Source organism: Rhinolophus hipposideros (genome assembly GCF_964194185.1).
Source record: "Rhinolophus hipposideros genome assembly, chromosome: 2".
NCBI classification, from domain to species: Eukaryota; Metazoa; Chordata; class Mammalia; order Chiroptera; family Rhinolophidae; genus Rhinolophus; species Rhinolophus hipposideros.
Window position 1 is genome coordinate 20850982 of NC_138048.1, and position 17990 is coordinate 20868971.

The 17990-nt window shown below is 37.6% G+C and overlaps 1 protein-coding gene across 4 annotated transcripts in view; it reads left to right on the forward strand.

Annotated features, from left to right (window-relative positions):
* The first annotated feature begins 1078 nt into the window (after window positions 1–1078).
* The window catches only part of CADM2 (cell adhesion molecule 2), a 1102443-nt gene continuing 1085531 nt past the window's right edge, over window positions 1079–17990 (forward strand). Inside the window, exon 1 of one of the 4 annotated variants that reach the window (XM_081076902.1) lies at window positions 1079–1756. In XM_081076902.1, coding sequence (XP_080933028.1) covers window positions 1696–1756 — 61 coding nt within the window. In that variant the 5' untranslated portion in view covers window positions 1079–1695. The remainder of the gene's footprint in view (window positions 1757–17990) is intronic. The other 3 variants (XM_081076903.1, XM_081076901.1, XM_081076900.1) reach the window with 3 other exon arrangements.

The window sequence follows — 17990 nt, forward strand, 5'->3', positions numbered from 1 at the left end:
GGTGGTTCTTTCCAGATTCATGAGGTCCTTTTGATGACCACCTTTGTCTCAGTCCCTGAAGAAAGTACAGTAATACTCTTTCTCTCTTCCTTAAGGCTATTGTTAAAATATTTATAGGGGATTGCCTACGATTTCCTGCTATCCTGAATTGGAAAAATCCCACTAAACAGCTAGAGACACCATTTATAAAGCACTTACACATTGCGTGGCGCTGTACTAACATGTTTGCATTCTCAGCTAATCCTTACAACTCTAAGAGTTAAGTACTATTATTATCCCTGTTTTGCAGTTGAGCAGGCTTCATATTTAAACCCTCAAGTAAAATCACCAAACATTTTAAAGCAAGAAGAGATAGCTATGGGACCTGAACCCGGCTCTTTCTGTGCCCAGTAACGACTGATACTGTCACCCACTAGGCTTTAATGAGATTATGCCTAGAATAAGTCAAAATTCTGGAAAGCAACAAAAACAAAAAATAATATCCTCCGCCCTTAACTTTTTCCTCCCCTGCCACACAAGTTCTTGTAGGCAGTTAGGTGTTCTGCTCCCTATACTTAGCCTCTCCCACGCCCTCTTCAATTTTCCCTTTTGCTGCTGGGAGCGTCGGAGAATGCTACTGCATCTGGTGAGTGGGCAGGTGCAGCCACCATCTGCTCTAGAAGTCCAAATGAGCAAAAGAACTTCGTATCCAGGACCTGTCCCAGGATTCCAGAACCTGCTGGGGACACGGCTAACCCCGCCCCCTCGCGGTGACGATTGGCTGAACCCTTCCCTAGTGCAATCCATTAGTTAATGAAGGTGGTAATATGCTCTGTAAGTTAGGGCGAGACATCTTTAAGGAGGTGAGACCCGCCGGGGGTGTCTGCATGGGGGCTTCAGTTCTTTCTGCCCGAAGGGTCCTTGAGAAGCCTGTTTGTTTTTCCCGGCGCTTGTCTCCACCCACCTATTTCTCTCATTGGCTAGGACAGGTGGGCGGGTGCCTTTCCATTGGCCGGGGGGCGGTGTCTGTCCTGGCTGGGGTGGGGGCGGGGCCTCCGCCGCGCTGAGCTTGCCCTTGTGTCTGGTGCTCGGTAGAGCTGCCGCCGCCGCTGCTGCCGCTACCGCCGCCGCCGCCGCCGCCGCCGCCGCTGCCGCTGCAGCCCGAGCATCCACGAGCCGCCGCCGCTACCGCCACTAGCTCTGCTTCCACCGCTGCCACCTCCCCTCCCAGGACCCCGAGACATCCTGAGCGCGTGCGGCGGCTGCTGCTTGCATGTTCCCCCTCTCCCCCTGCCCCTCCCTTCCGTGACCTACCCACTCCTTGCAGCCCTCATCTGCACCTTCTCCGACACTCCGGCGTCCCTGCACCACCTGCTCCGCCAGCCCCGGCGGGCGCTGGGACTTGCTGTGCGCGCCGAGAGGAAGGCAAGCTCCGAACCGGCGCCTGGCAGACGGGCTGTCGCGGCTGCACCAACAGCAGTAGGAGGAGGAGAACAAACTATTTCGCCCACCGAAACACCATTCTGCGGGTGCTTCGCGGCTGCCGCTTCTGCTACTGCCAATCCGGGTCCGCGGGTTCGAACACCGCAGCGGCGGGGACCTTGGGTCCGGCGGGCGTCTGGAGGAGAACACTGGCGGAGCCCTGCACTCTGGTGCCCCGATCACCAGCATCTCTTTGCCCCGTCGTTCCTTCCCCAACCCTTTAGAGAAGGGACCATGATTTGGAAACGCAGCGCCGTTCTCCGCTTCTACAGTGTCTGCGGGCTTCTGCTACAAGGTAATCCCCGCCCCGCCGCGGGAAGCATCAACTTCACGCCCATTCCCCATCATCCCCACTCCACCCCATATTTCCACTCTCCCCCTTCTAGTCCCTCAGTCCCCTGAGATTTCCACCCCTCCCCCTGCTCCCCGGTGCGGCAGGGGGCAGTGGCCGTTTGCTCCAGCCCCTGAATCTGGAGCGCTGGCTCAGCCCTGCTCTCCCAGCGGTCAGCCCCTTACGCGGCACCTTTTGCCTTTTCATTCACTGGAGCTTCCTACATTTCTCACTCTCCATCCCCGCCAACCGTCCCCCCCCCCGACCCCCCTCACACACGCCTTTTGGCTGGCAACTTGTGCCATCTCTGAACAGTCCACCCTCCTACCAACCCCCACCAGCCACCTCCCACATCACGCTCCTGACCGACCCTCTTCATCTCTTTAACCTGACCCCCTTTCGGGTCGCCTTTCTCTTTCCCCTTCTTCCCACCATCATCATATCCTTGTATCTTTAAAAAGTGAGTGAGAGTCTGAGAGCGAGCTACCGAGACGGCGAGAACAGCAGCAGCGGCAGCACCGTGTGCATTGCAATAACATCCCCGGGGGGGGGGGGGATGTGTTGTGAGACGTGTCATTCACCTAGGAAGAGAGAGGAGACTGTGTCTGGGATTTAAAGAAGAAAGAAAGGAAAAAAAATATTTAAAAAAGAGAAAGGAAAAGAAAACGGAGAAAGAAAACGAATGAATAAATAAACCAAGAAATAAGAAAAAGGAGGGCGAGAGGAAGGGAAAAATTAGAAAATCCAAAGACACTTTGTCAACAAACCGACTTTTATTATTCAGTCTGTGTGGTTTTCTTTTTCTTTTCTTTCTTTCTTTCTTTCTTTTCTTTTTTTCCCAGCAAAGAAATATATGCATCCTAGCAGTTACTTTACTGCTAGGGATTTTCGCTTGCATTCCCTACCATCTCTGTCGGCTCTCTGCCGCTTCTTTCCGTAATTAATATTATCCTTTCACGTGAAATGTAAGCACCCCTGTGCCCGCAGTGGAGGGAAGCCGCACAAAACACTGTGAATATGCAAATCATTGGGTTTGGATGCGGAGTGGCCAGGGAACTGGGTGCACTTTCCCCTAGACCCTCTCTTTTGAAGGAGGGAGGAAGGGGGTGATTATGAAATAAATGGCAATGTTTGCAGTAGGAGTACCTGGGAAGAACACACTTTGGGGTGGTGGTGAAGGCAGAGGCTGCGTTCTAGGGCTGGGTGGGCAGAGGCTGTAAGGCGGAATATTGTTGCTTTGAAGAGAGTAATAGTACAGCGATGTGGCTTGAGTGTGAGACTCAGGGAGAATGGATGGGAAATGATGGTCGATAGGATTTTTTTAAGCTTGGTGACTCTTAATTTCTTCTTATAGCTTTGCCCACCTCTAACCCCTCTGTCATCATTTGTGTTTTTTGGGGAAAGATAAGTTGATCAAATGTATTTGTCCCCGGGTAAAAGGAATCTGAAAGTAAGACACACGTAGACCCACAGGCGTGCAAAACCCAACCGGCCTTTGGAGGATTTAAATGAGGTCAATGAACCATCTTTCAGCAAGTTCTTGGAATGCATCCTCTCCCCTAACCTCCTCCGGGATATAGATCGGTAGCGTATTTTGTTTATGCATATTGATTAATATGAAATAAGAGGTAGTGTACAAAATTTTCCTCAATTAACTGACAGACCTTGCAGAGATATTTCTTAGAATATTTTTTTGTGTAATTTTGTGTATTTTATGTTGGATGTAAATTTCAGATGTCATGTGCCAGAATCCCCTAGAAGGTAGACAAGCCCATTCTTCCTGCTTACGCCGCCTCGTCCGATTTCCTACCGCTCACACCCCAACCCTCGCACGAGTAACCCGGTAGCTGGCTGACACATTACTTGGGTTTCTAATCCGTGCTGAAACATCCTTCCAGAGACTCCACTTCACCTCTCAGTAACTTGCATTTCTCGGCTTGTGTGCGTGTGTGAGCGCGTGCGCGCGTGTGTGTGGGCGCGCGCGCGCAACGCCGGGTACGGGAGTGTGATGTGGGGATATCAGTTAATTTGATGATTGTGATGAAAATTCGACACCGCTGGATGTGTTTTCCCTGCCAATCTGTGTGCTGGCCCCAGCACGTCATTGCACACACTGCTGGGCTGGTGCGAGCAGATTATTTATTACAGAGCATGTGGGCAATGGACTGCTCTTGGGGGTCGCCTCCTCTCTGCCTTCTACGTTTCCCTGTGAATTGTCTATTCAGTGCACTGCAAAATAACTGTGTGCTGGTGCCTCTCTCAGCCTGGAGGAGGATTTACTCTTTCTCTACCTGGAGAGATTCCATGAGCTGTATTCTCTTTTTATTAAGGGCATGGGTCTCTTCTATTAAGTATGTAAACCAATAATTAAGACAGTGCTGCTTTCACAGCAGGCTGGGGGTGGTGGTGGAAGGGTGTGGGTATGACAGAGTAAATGCACCACTGCAACCAGCAGCCCCACCAGTATCAGGTCCAAATACAGAAGTGTCCGATAGAGCAAGCAGGGAAAGAGCACCAGCCTGATGATATCTGTGTACTTAAGAGCATTTTAGATCAGGCCATATTAATACACTAAAAGAGAGGATTTAAAGAAAAAAAAAAAGCGCTAGAACAGGGAGGGGGCGCAAAACACCACTGGATTGTCTTCTCATGTTTATGGCTGCCTCACATTTATCAAACACTGCTTCACAGACACTTCACACTTTGTTGATATTGTCAGTTTCTGCTCAAACAAATTGCTCATGCCTTCCTTGTCTGTCTTGGCTGAAAACATTGCTTCAGGGTTCAGGTTTATGTTTCTCCCATCACCCTACTGTTTTATTAGGACTTGGTTAGGTTGTAAAATGAAAGCTTTATTTTCTGGACACAGATTAAATACTTGACAGGTCTTTCCTTTTATGGGCAGAGAAGGAAAGGTAGTGGGGGGGAACAAGTGAGCCACTGATTTTGGCTAGGGGGAGTCTGCTCTGCCTGCTAGTAGTTATGACTAGGCAAATAGTATAGGCGTTCTGCAGCTTCTTATTTGTAGCTTTATCAGCACTATAATGGTATCTGGTCACATAAGTAATACTAATCAATTTATTCATCTTTTGTATTATTCCTTTTCTTGCATTATTTTATACAAGAAGACTTGTATAAAATGAACATTTGACTCATTAGAACAGCTCTGTGTTTTCATTGTGTTTTATATGTCATCATTTAAAAAATATTTTTTTGAGAAGCAAAATCAATCTTTTGGCTTGTTAATATGAAGAGTGATAAGCCAATAGTGAGAATTAAGTCAATGATAAAAAAATAAATAAAAATAAATAAATAAATAAAAAGAAGAAGAAGAGGAAGAAGAAGGCTTAAATAGTTTTATTCTACAACATCTACCAATTCATGCCCAATGGGTCTTTATGAAATGAATAGTTAGATAGAAAATAAACATGTTTATGACCAAAGTATAACTTGGTATTAGACTACTTAGATAAATTTGATTCAGTGTTAAGCTATCAAGCATCCTTTTTTTTTTTTTTTCTTCATCATAAAGGAGAAATCTGGGGTAATAGGAAGTGACATTTTAGAGAAACAAATTTCTTTAGACTGAGGGTGCAAAAGCTTGCCACCTGTAACTAAGACATCTCTTGGCTGTGGAGTAGATCCTGTTCAGTTGCTAATCCTGGCTGAAGCTGTGTCCCTTTCCATGCCTGAGGAGGCACTGCAAAGATGAAGACTGTCTTGGTTAGAAGGAAACGGTCCTAGAAAGTACAAATATGAGAAGGGCAAAATCTAACCAGAAAATAGTCATACATAGACCCTAATCTTTGTAGAAAACTTTATTTCTTTTTTAGAGGTTTGCCTTACAGAAACACACCCAACATCAATGCTCGTACTTCAGTGTTTTTTTCTTTGCCATGGAACATTCTGGTAAATTATTTGTTGTATTTAGAAATAAGATTTTCAGATTCAAGATCAATTGGACATACATATTACTTGCCTCAGTATGCATCACGAATCCCCCCTTATATATTTTTGAAAACATAATGCAAAATGCACTTATGTATATTTAATAACATACCAATAACTTAATACTCCCTAAAAGCATCTTTCTTCCACTCTTTTACCTCTACATTTAATAACCTTAGTCTTGTCAAGCTCATTTGTTATGCAGAATGCAGTTCTTGGCATATAGCTCACTCCTCCCTTTTCTGGTTAACAAATGGAACTTTGAAAAGTAGAGTCTGTACATAAGAGCCAATGACTATAACTTAAACAGTCAAACACCAGATATTTAGTACTTAATAAAAATCTCCTGCAAATGTGAGGAGTTTCTGGGCTAACTTTGTATTAAGATAAGGAAGCTTACTTTATTTTCTTTTCCCCATTTCTACAATGATTAGAACTCTGGAACCGTAATATGACAAAGGTAAGCATCAGCTGAGATGGCCTCTTCCGGCCTTCTCCACTAGAAGATGAGATACTTGAAAATTATTTGCCCCATATTTAAATAGTGAGATAATGTCATTTTTCTTAAAAAAAATTGCTTAAATCACTTAAAGTGCAAAAGGAAGTGCAAAAATATTGGAAGATATCCTAAGCATGCATTCTAAAGTGGCCTAAAATCAATACCAAATTATATGAATTGTCTTTTTAAAATGAGTCCGTGGGGTATCAGATGATTGAGACAAGTAAGATTTATTTATTAGGGAGGACTTTGGGTACATTAATAAAATAACATAGACCTATCATATTGATGATTTATTTGATCATGCTGACATACATTCTATGAAATTATTGAGGAAGAACCCTCCTTTTAATTGACTTTGTCAAACCTCCTAGGCAAAATCACCCATTGTGTAGCAGCTGGATGAGTAGGTTGAGAAGGCATCCAGAAGGGAAATCATAAACTAAGGAAGCAGAACTCAAAAAGCTGAAGTCAGAAGCGCTTTGTAGAATTGGAAGATGTTGGTTTGTTTACCCCCTAACTCAGCTGTAGTGCCAAAATGATTATTGAACTTAAGCTTCTTGCGGGCAAGCCCTGTGCCTTCCTTATCTGTGTAATCTTCTTTTTCTATATTTAGTAGATGTATAATAAATTGTATTGCATTGAATAATAGGTCTATCCTAATTAATTCTGATGAGTTAAGTGGTCCGTTCTCTCCATAATGTCATATCAGCACTCGTTTTGTTAAATAATGTAATTGAGTTAGTTTTAATGTTTTGTAGGCTATATTACTTTAGGGAACAGTTTTCCTATAGAAAAGTATAGCAACGGCTCTTGATATAAATCTTTAATTGAACGCAATCTGATCAGCTGTTCTTAATATGAAGTTTCCCTACCCGTTTTTTTCTTTAATTAAAATCCCGGATATTTTGCATCAGATTGGATCACAAATGCATTCCATGAAAAAAAGAACGGCATGATTTAAATGTACTGATTTAGCCTAAAATATTTAAAAAGGACAAGTTCATTGCCAAGGTTTTATTTGAAAATGTCAAGCATTTTTGGAGTGCAGTTTTGTAGCATCAGAAAAAAAAAAAAAAGGGAGTTTTCTGCAAATTCCTTGTGTGAAGAGGTGGGTGAAGATGAACCTAGAGCTGTGGCAGCTGAAGCCCCCTGCTGTGTGATGATGCAAATGGCATCTCAGGCCTAATGCGCTTTGAAAACAGAGGAGAGCAGTCATGTGGGTGAGTGAAATGGGAAGTCTTTTCAGAGCTTGTAGTGGACCTGAACCATCCTTCAGATTTTTAGAACCAGGAGTTATCCAGAGAGGATTTCCGATCATGTGAGCTCATGACAAAGCAAAAGAGAGAACACATATTTTAGAGGTTAATGTCATAAATAAATCCTAATAAAATTATCAAAGTTTTTATCAAATGAATGGTGAAATGAGTATTTTTCATGCACGCTATCAAGGAACATGGGTCAGTTTAATGAAGATAAATAGCGAAGTTAAAGTAAGATTCCTGTGCAGCTGTTTACATGTGTTGGACCTAATAAATGTGGAGCTGGGAAATACTCTATTATCCTTCCCTTTAGTGAGTGAAGAGTCAGTTCCTTGGATGTTTTCTTACGAGAGCATTTCCTGTATTATGAGAATGCAGTAGTTTTAAAAGAAACAGAGATTAACTATTCAGTGTATGTGCACATAGTTTATTTAGTGTCATAAAATAGAATTTATGTTAATGTCAAATCAGAGACTATTTCTTCCACGAACAATATTGTTTATCACACAAACAAAAGTATTAAATAGTTTCCTTAATAAAAGAGTTGTGGACCAATTTTTATGGATAGCCTATTATGGAAGCCTATCTGATAACAGTAACTAATGTAGCTTTGTTTATTTTGATTCCATTTGCTACAGCACAAAATAATTGAACATATTATGAACATACAGACTTTTATTCAAGAAATGAGCCTAGTTGGTCCTGTTAATGTGTTCAGTGGGTTTCTTTAATCAGAGATGAAATTGTTTTCATCTTGGAAATACGTAGTATATTTGAAAATTAGTAAAGTGAATATTCTACTAAATTAGGTATCAGTTAAATATTAATGCCAAAATCAGAGATGTAATTATTGGGAAAGGAAATATTCCTCAATCATTTATCTCTGTGCACATATATACAAGTTTAAGGTGTACAGTTATTTTTAGGACTGAAAGATATCTTTATAATTTTGTAAGTAATCAGAGTTTGGGGTGCTCAGGGATGAAATGTAAGTAAAAGCAAGAAATTATTTTGTTTGCACTCTTTTACCCTTTTTATGAAGGTTAAATAAATTTTAAATAAATGTTCCTGGGCTGTAACAATGATTAAAATTTTCACTTGAAAAACACATAGGCAAGGTTTACAATTTCTGAATTTGCAATAAAGCTGAGCATTTATTCTGGACTTTCTTTTGTGCTTATGAAACTGACTGATGAGAATCTATTGCTCCCTGAATAGGCACGGGCTGAGGTTGTAAGGAGATCTGCCAGGGAGGGAACTGTCCATTAATTATTCACATTCTATTTTAGAGGACTTTGAAGTAAATATTAAGACAGTCATTATTCAACATGGGGATAATAACACTTTCTGAGTCAGCAAATAGTTTTCACTTGAATATTTAAATTATCTTTCCGCCCTTTGAATGCTGAAGGGGGAGCCCCTGGTTAGTCATAGTTAAACAGTTTCTCTGGAGGCAAGATGTTGACATCATTAGGGATTGTTTAGAAAGAAAAACAAGCATTCCTTTACTTTGAGGAACCTAAAATCCTAAAGCGAGGTGTATTCAAATAGTGCAAATAATTTCACATTAAAAAAACGTAAGTCCTTTTATAGGTCAAATTCCTAATAATTTTATCTACAGTAACTGTGGATGGTTTATCTACAGTAACTGTGCATTGTTTATCTGAAGTGTTCTTTGGGAACAGAGTGAGAAAGCACCTTTCCTGACACGGATGTGCTGCCGACAGCTAAGTGTATAGCTGCTATATTGATTTGGCATAATCTATACAGCCAATTAATTTATTCTTGTAGAGAAATATTTTTAGCATCTTTGCTAAAATTGTGTGCATTTAAAAATGCAAGTGTCTTCCATCACGCTTACTTAAACAAACCTCAAGGACTAAAATGTACAGTGCATAAAATGTGTTTTGACTTTCTTAATAAATTCATGTTTTACATTAGCTTGTCCTATAACACTGGGGAAATTGTACATGATACCTATACCTTTTGTTCATTCTCATGTCTTATATGTCCTCTGCTTTTTAATCTTAAGTAGTACACTTAGGTTGCAGTGAGTTATAATTAGAATATTTGTATTTAAAAGCAAAATAGAAAATGTTCAATAAGCTTCTTATTTAATTGTCACTCGTTTACTGCTATCTATTTTATGTGCTGAAGTCTGAACAGTAAGTTGGCTTCCTTTACACTCTCCAGGAATATAGTATTTCCCCCATTCCTGACCACGCTACCAATCAGAAAGACTCATTAAAGTAAATTAACGGGGAGGGAAGACTCCTTAAAGGGTGTTCAGCTAAAATTTATATACTGAATACATACAGATTGGTTGTTTGTCCTTTCACCCCTTCTAGGCCCATACCCCGATGTTTTAGTAAGGATAAAACACATACAGTGTGCTTTTACTTGTGTTTGTTACTGTTATTATTGCATTTTGTGTGAGTTCAACCTTCTGAGTCTCAACAAAAATAGCAAAAAGAGGAGGGAAGGAATGTGAGACAGTCAGCCAAACACACACAGAAAACCCTGGCAAAGCCTACTAAATTAGCATATGCTAGGCTGAGTATTTCCCTCTGTTGTTACATAATCCCTTTCTAATACGAAATCAGTTCTTATATTAACCCTTTCAGGAGGTTTGGAATTCTCTCACGGTTATATTTTGTATTTTACTTCATTTATTTTCTCACAACTTGTGTAAAACATCTATTGAGGGCCTTTGATGTCAATCTTTTTTTCCCCTCTCTTCAGTCTTTCTGTATACAAATGTGCCATTCTGTGCCCAACTTCAGGATTCAAGAATCAACTTTTCTATAGCTTTCACTGAGAGGATCTAATTAGCATTTTAGGCTCTCTCTACTCATGTGCAGCTTTCTTTAGAAAATGTATTAGTTCTATGAGGTTCCCCTAAGGATTCATAATACTCTAGTTTGTTACGTGTACTGTGATATTCAGTGTGCCTTAATTATGCACGTGTCCTCCTTTCAAAGCCTTTTCAGGGATCATGTGGGATAGAACAGGGGTCTGGCTGTAAATTCACTGTCATGTCTTAATGTGTAGGTGGTATTCAGAGAAGGATGTTTCTGAAGGCAATTATATATCTATGACTCCAGTATAGCAAGCAGTTCCTCACATTCTACACTTACTAGTTACTCTGCCAAGGCAGATGAAATTCCCCATTGTGATACATAACACAGTATCTGTTATTTCTAAACAGTTCTTTGCTCTGGGAATGAAATACCATAATGAGTGAAAATGTGTATCCCTTATCCTGAATAGGGATTGTTCCTTTCACTCTCTCAGACAAAAAGAAGAATCAGAAACTGTTCCTAAATCAATACTCTATTCCTTAACTAGTCCACTAACACATCTTGCTATGGTGGGATCTCATAGTTACGCTGGTTACTATTTGAGGCTATAGTTTTAGATCCTATTAATTGCCTGCAGTCTCCATGGGCTGCCAAATGTCAGTGCATTGCTAAATTTAAGACATTATATTTTCAGTTTTTGATTTCAATGCAATTTGGACAACTGTGAAAAGTATATAGAAACATTGAACTCAATCATGAGCACCGTGTCGAGAGAGAGAGAGAGAGAGAGAGAGAGAGAGAGAGAGAGAGAGAGAGAGAAAGAGAGAGAGAGAGAGAGAAAGAGATAGATAGAAAAACATACCTTTTTTTAACAGGAACTTCATTTTTTGAAGGGATAGCTAGAAGAATTGCCTCATTTAGTACATATCACCATTTATAAGGAGGATATTTTCCTACATTGCAGTTTGAGAGTATATTTCTATTAAGTGTGCCCATTGACTTCTTGTATTCCTCTGTATATCAAAAGAAAATTGAGTTTAGTAGATACAGCTGCTATTTTTTCTTTTATTTATGACTATTGCAACAAAAAGCCTTTTGTAATTTGATATACTAACAATTTTCACTGATCTTTTTGCTTTATCATTTTATACAACTGCATTCTTTTGAAGCCATATTATTATTAATGTTAGCTTAAAAAAATAGTCGGGTCCAGGAATCCAGAGAAGTTTTTCATTATGAGAATTTTTGACCAGAATCTGACGTATTTGTTTTAGTCAACAAAAGAATGCCATCTGCTCTTTATTGATTATTTTAAACATTTATGTCTTCTTAGTTCATCAGAGTACTAAGCATTTTATTTTGTCTGTGCTATGATCTACATAACCTCTTCGTATATTTTTATTATAGCATTTGGAATGGTAGATGTTTACCTATCTGTTTCCTTTCATGGACTAGAAGCCTCTGGAGTACAGGCTCTTAGTCTTCATTTTATTTTAAGTGCCTAATCGAATGTCTGGTCTTTTGTCTTTTTTTCAGTGTTTTCATTCCACTGATAGATTAGTTCTCCTCCAATCCATTTACTCTTGACACATCTCTTTAATTGGATCCAAATAATATTTAAGTATTTATGTTATTACTGCCAAAATGCCAATACAGTATTCAGAACTGAATAAATATTTGCAATAAATGTTCATTTGTATGTAATGTACAGAGAGAAGACAAAAATGGATACTAAGAAACACAAGCAACTTAGAATAACAACATAATTCACAACAATGTGGAATTGTGCTTTCACTTAGGGTAGTCAGTTCAAATTTGCACTGAAAACATTTGTCTGATAGCTTTGAATCTCTCCAGTTTCTCTGAGCATTGTAACCCCCCTTATTTTGTTGTTGTTTTCCTACTTACTAAAAATATCTATGCCTGCCCTCAAAAATATTTCTGATGATGACTTTGGGTAAACATGAAGCCAAATCATCTTATTGTTCTATTTAGAGTAGCTGGTGTTTCTGGATAAAGGTATATACAAAGAGGAATTACAAACTGACCTTGATCTGCCAGATTATCACTGTGGACTGACCTGCTTTTGTTATTGCCAAGCTGTAGAGTAAAGGTTTTCTGGGTAGTCCCTGAAGTACAGGTTCAGCATACATTCTTCTCTTCTCAGTTTAACTGGGGGAGGGATTCCATCCATTTTATTTAAAAGGCCTTTTAAAGAAAATCCTAAACATTGTTTATATATATATATATATATATATATATATATACATATATATATATATATATATGTGTGTGTATATATATATATATATATAAATATATATATATATGTGTATATATATATATGTATATATATATATGTATATGTATATATATGCTTATTCAAACCTCTGTAATTGAGGACCCATGTTTGCTATGGCTGAATTTGACTTGCTTCCTTTTTTTGCGTTTTTAAAAGACAGTGGGAGGTAGGATGGGAATATGAACTGCTTTTGAAGAGAATTTAAATATAGTTACTGGGATCTGAATACCAATGGAGAAAAGGCTTTCTACAATTTGTAGTGACTATTTCCACTTGAAGTGTTTTAAGAATACTTTTTTTTCTAAAAAATTACCAGTGAAATGTAGCTTTCCTTCCTTAAACGACATTTCATTTGTCTTCAAATTTTACAAATCAATTTCCCTGATGTCTTTTAGATTTTTGACTATTTCATGACTCTGGGAATTTGAAAAGATATTATTATAACTCGGTTAATTTAAGATCCACCAGACACCAGGTGCTAAAATCACTGCCATCCTCATGTTGAAATACACATTCAGTAAGTAAATATCCAAAGTAGATTAGAATTCATGTGATTAAGACTCATTCCCACTTTATGGAGTTGATCTTAAGAAGGATATTCTCCCATAGCTTCTGTGAGTACCTAATGCCTTGCTTTATGTTAAAACATGTGGGTGTGATGCAACAGCCACAGAAGAGTAACTTCTTTCTTTAAAGTGGCTTCAGTTCAACCCTTGCTGATCAATTTTCCAGAGCCCAGTGAATAAAGGGAAGATATTTTGGGAAGCAATTTTTGTTAACTATGACACTGTTTTGATGAAAAATAATTTTAATATGCTACTACATTTTATTCATAATGTTGAGGATATTCCTATAAATCTATGACTAGAAATGATGTATTTTAATATTTTATGTGTAACCACATGATATCTGAGTGAAAAAGTTACACCTTCATATTTCTCAACATTTTTAGTCATAATTACCCACTCAGAAGTTGAATTTTCAGTTTGATATACGAAGAAAGGACCTTTATCTGTTACTTTAAATGCTACAGCATTTGAGACCAACATTCTTGTCCAAAGTCACCATATTAAAAACGATACCTACAATATTCGTCAAAAGAATATTGTACTACGTGTACTGTTTTTATAGAAGGATTTGATGCTAACTAGCATGAAGAAAAAGTTGTGTTCAATAATATTTAGAAACGTATTTTTAAAGGTCAAGTACAATTTATAGAGGATAGTTTCATATAGGCTGGTTGTTTTCTTCCTTTCTCTACTTGCCTCCCTTTTTTCCTCCCTCCCTCCCTTCCTTTTTCTTTCTTAATATAGAAATACTATGGGTGAGGTAAGACTAAAAGTGTTGTGAAACTTCAATTCTCCATATCTTTTCACTTACATGGAATAGCTAAGATATTGGTAGAGAAATAAGTTCATAGTTTTTTTAGAAGTCTGGTGGAAGTTATTAAATTCAGATTTACTTTCAATTTTTGTTTTGCTTTACCCAATTTTATTGACTATACAATTACCGACTACCAGCAAAGCAGAACAGGTTATTTTTGAAGGCAATGGCAGTATAAAAGCCCATTTTGTAACACAACAACTCTGTTTGATGGATGGGTATGGACAGGTTGGGAAGACTAATGATCTTTTTATCTTTTAATGATAGTCTTACTATCAGATAATGGCAAATTTGATCAGGTATTAGAAATATGCCCTCCTAAGAACTTTGCATCATCTTGGTGCACCAAGATGAAGAATGTGAGCGACTCATGATAGAAGAGTCAGGAATACGTAGATACCACTGTTCTGCTGTCCTTCAGCAGAACACAAGCAGCCGCCATGCCAAAACTACAGTGAGTATGGATGTGGTAGTGAGGATGGACGACTGAGTGTCCTGTATTTTGTAGTGAGAGTTCTCTATTCTATAGAGGGAGGTGATACCATTGGGCTGATTCAGGCTTGGAATTTTGAAAGTGCCCTGCAGCAGCTGCAGCAAGACACATGGTAGGATTTAGGGGACCTAAATTCTTATCTAAACCTTGCCATTGTTTTAGACACTTTCAGCAGTGTGTTTCTCTTGCAGCTTAGTTTCTTCACCTGTAGATTGAGAGAGTGGAACCAGATCCATTTCTTTGTGTTGTGGAAGGATCTTGTGGATGATTGCAAACTGTAGAAATGGCATTTTTCTTTTTACTTTCCACCTAACAGTGTTTTATAACATTAACTGTGGGCTCTTGAAATGCATTTTACTAAAATTTATTACTATTTATTTTTATTTCTAGTTGTGCACTATTCAGTATTTAACATTTTTACACATGTACAGAGATTTTTATTCTGATACATATGGCAGTATACATTACCAAGCTTTCTTTTGCTGCTAGTGAGATTTGTAAATTAATTCTGTAGCCATCAGCCTCAGTTTGGGTCATCAATTGTTTTCTCATGAATTTGTATCCATAAATCAACTATAAAAATTAGTAAATTGTTGCTGTTAGTAATTTTTATTATTAGGAATGGAATAAGTTCAGTGTTTCAATTTTATGTTCAACTTTGTTTTTCTATACATTTAATGTGTGTTTGTATGCATGTGTAAATTTTTACAATAATTTTATTCTCATAGCCTTTAGTTTTCTTAAGTATACCTTGATTCATTTTTCAACAAATATCTATTTGAAGACCATTTGTAAGTGGTAGCTATACAAGTGAACAACATGGAAATAGTTTCCGCTCTTATGGAGCTTACAGACTAGTGGCTGAGACACAGAAAAAACAAATCAAAATATATAATGGCTTAATTTTTTTTTCTGAAATAAAAATTTCATTTTTATGGTAATATATTCTCAAAGAAACAGAATGTGGATAACGTTAGTGACAATATGAAATCAGTGGTTTAACAACAATATTATAAACCTCACTGGGCTTTTAAGATTTTTTTTATTTAAGGTTGGATTAAAGAGCTCTCATTCCCTCCAGACATTTATCCTGAAAACATTCTCAGTATGATGCCACTTTCTTTCTTTCTTTTTTTTTTTTTATTAATACAACTAGAAAGAAACTGACAAGTGAACAAGAAATATTCAAGCATGCTCTATTCTAACTGATTTGTTCAAGAGGATGATTCATTTAATTTCATAAAAGCTCAGTGGGCCAGAACGGTAGATGACCAGGTCAGCAGAGGGAATGTAGGGGAGAAGAGGTCTGTGAGAAGGCTCTATATAACAAGCCACAATATTTAGTTTTTCAGAGCTGAAGTTCTGCTTGAGCAATTCTGATGGTACCAGCTACAGTCATTTAAAGAGCTACTGATGCCTCAGGGAAAACATTTTTAAAGTGTCCTATCTAGAAACAATGCTCCTTGTACACTGTCATACATATTAAGACTCCGTCCCTCGCCGATATTATAATGCATTGCCCCTGATTAGAACCTGCACTACGTACTGTATAAAACGGCTCCTTGACAGTGCTGTTTCACGGTTGTCCCTGAAATCTTCCTTCTCAGTCTGCTCTGAATATGATTGAAATATGATCATTTGGTAAACAAGGCTAGAGAATAGATGAAAATCCATTTAAACACTTTTAAAATAAAGTAAATTTTATATACAATTACATAAAATGCTAGAGAGAAAATACCAAATCATGAATAGGCTTCAAATATTCTTACCGTCTTTATAGTACCTCCTTTAGTATTTAACTTAAAGTGATGACCTCAACATGCAAATGATGTCATGCTTTTAGTAGATAGTGTGGCACTTTTGAATATTATTTATCGGTCAGTGGTGTCCCTGGAGTAGGTGATATATATCTTGTAGTAGTTAGGGTAAAACAAAACAAATCAAAACAAAACAAAAACAAAAACAAAAAACCCTGATATATGCTTTGGAAATCATAATGGTGGTGGGCTAGCATGTACAGTTACTCTATTTAGAGACTTATTTATCTGGATTACATACAACAGTACAATGCAGAGCTAGAAAAACCTCAGCAAAATCATTATCTTTAATTTTGCTTTCTTTTTATTTTGAAAGAAGCTTTAAAATTAAAGCAATTGAAGTAAATGCTATGTTGCAAGTGATAATTTGCAAGAGTGTAGTTTTATACTAAGTGATTTATTTTGAAAATGTATTCAGTTTTCAAAGTAAGACAGAGATGTGTACATATTTTGAAACTTTTGCAAAGGGAACTAGGTGGTGCTGTTCTGTCATCTTTGTGTCTCAGTGACTTCCTTGGTCCTGTTCTTGATTCATTAAACACTTTCATACAGTAGGTGCATTAGGTAAGATACAGTTTTGGTCTCTTAGTGGTGTTTCTTTTTATTAACTAAGTTAATATTGATTTTGGATCTTTGATTTCAGCAGTATTTTCTAACAGCATAAAAAAATTAACAACTTTCTTCCTAAGCAGTAAGATATATCACAATTTACAGTGTTCTTCATTTCTTTATCATATGTTTTTAAAACCTTTGTTCTTGGCTATTTGGCAAACTTTTACTATTAACTGAGTCAGAATTTAAAGTGTTGTAATTTTTGTACAGTTTGAGTTGATTTAATATAAAAAAGCCACAGAATATATAAGCCAACATTTTTATTATTTGAATTACTAAAAAATGAGTAAAACCTTTAAAAAAAGAAATGAGAAACCTTTTCTTGAAAACAAAATTGTTTGTTTAGTTTAATTTACTTCTCTGTAAGAAAAGTGACCTCAATTAGGTTGTCAGTTAGTCATTTCATGTTTCAGGATATCATTAAGGTAATTGTGCCTTCTAAGATCTTGATGATATGCAATAGTCTGAAATAAATAAAACACTTATTTCAAACTAAATAATAACAAAATTAGTTCACTGTATATGTATATTTAGTACACCGGTATCTCTGAGATATATTTTCTTGGTAAGAAATATAGTTTTTTTCAGATACCTTTAGGATTAACGATTGTAGATAAGAGAAAACATAAAAGGATTACATTTTATTCTGTCAAAGTCATCTTGTGTTATATACAAACAACTATAAGTTATGTTTCTTAATGATTTTATAATACCTTTGGAGAAGAATATACCATAAAACTTATTCTTTAAGGAAACTCTGGATATGAAATAAGGATGAAGTACGTAGAGTTATACTCATGTGCCTTCAATCCTATCCTTTTGAATGAGGACAAAAATAGTTTGTATTCTTTATCTGATATAATAAACCATCCTTGCTGCTATTTACATTATAAAACATTATGTTTTACCTCAATAGAAAAGTGAATGTTAAGTAGAAAACTCTTTACGTTTTCTGTTATCTCACAAATCTTTTATCTGCAGAAGACAGAATCGATATGGAATTTCAGAATGTTTCCATCGCATGTTATCTTACAATGCAAAGAGATAATCTCTGAGATGAACATCTTCTAGACTAATAAGT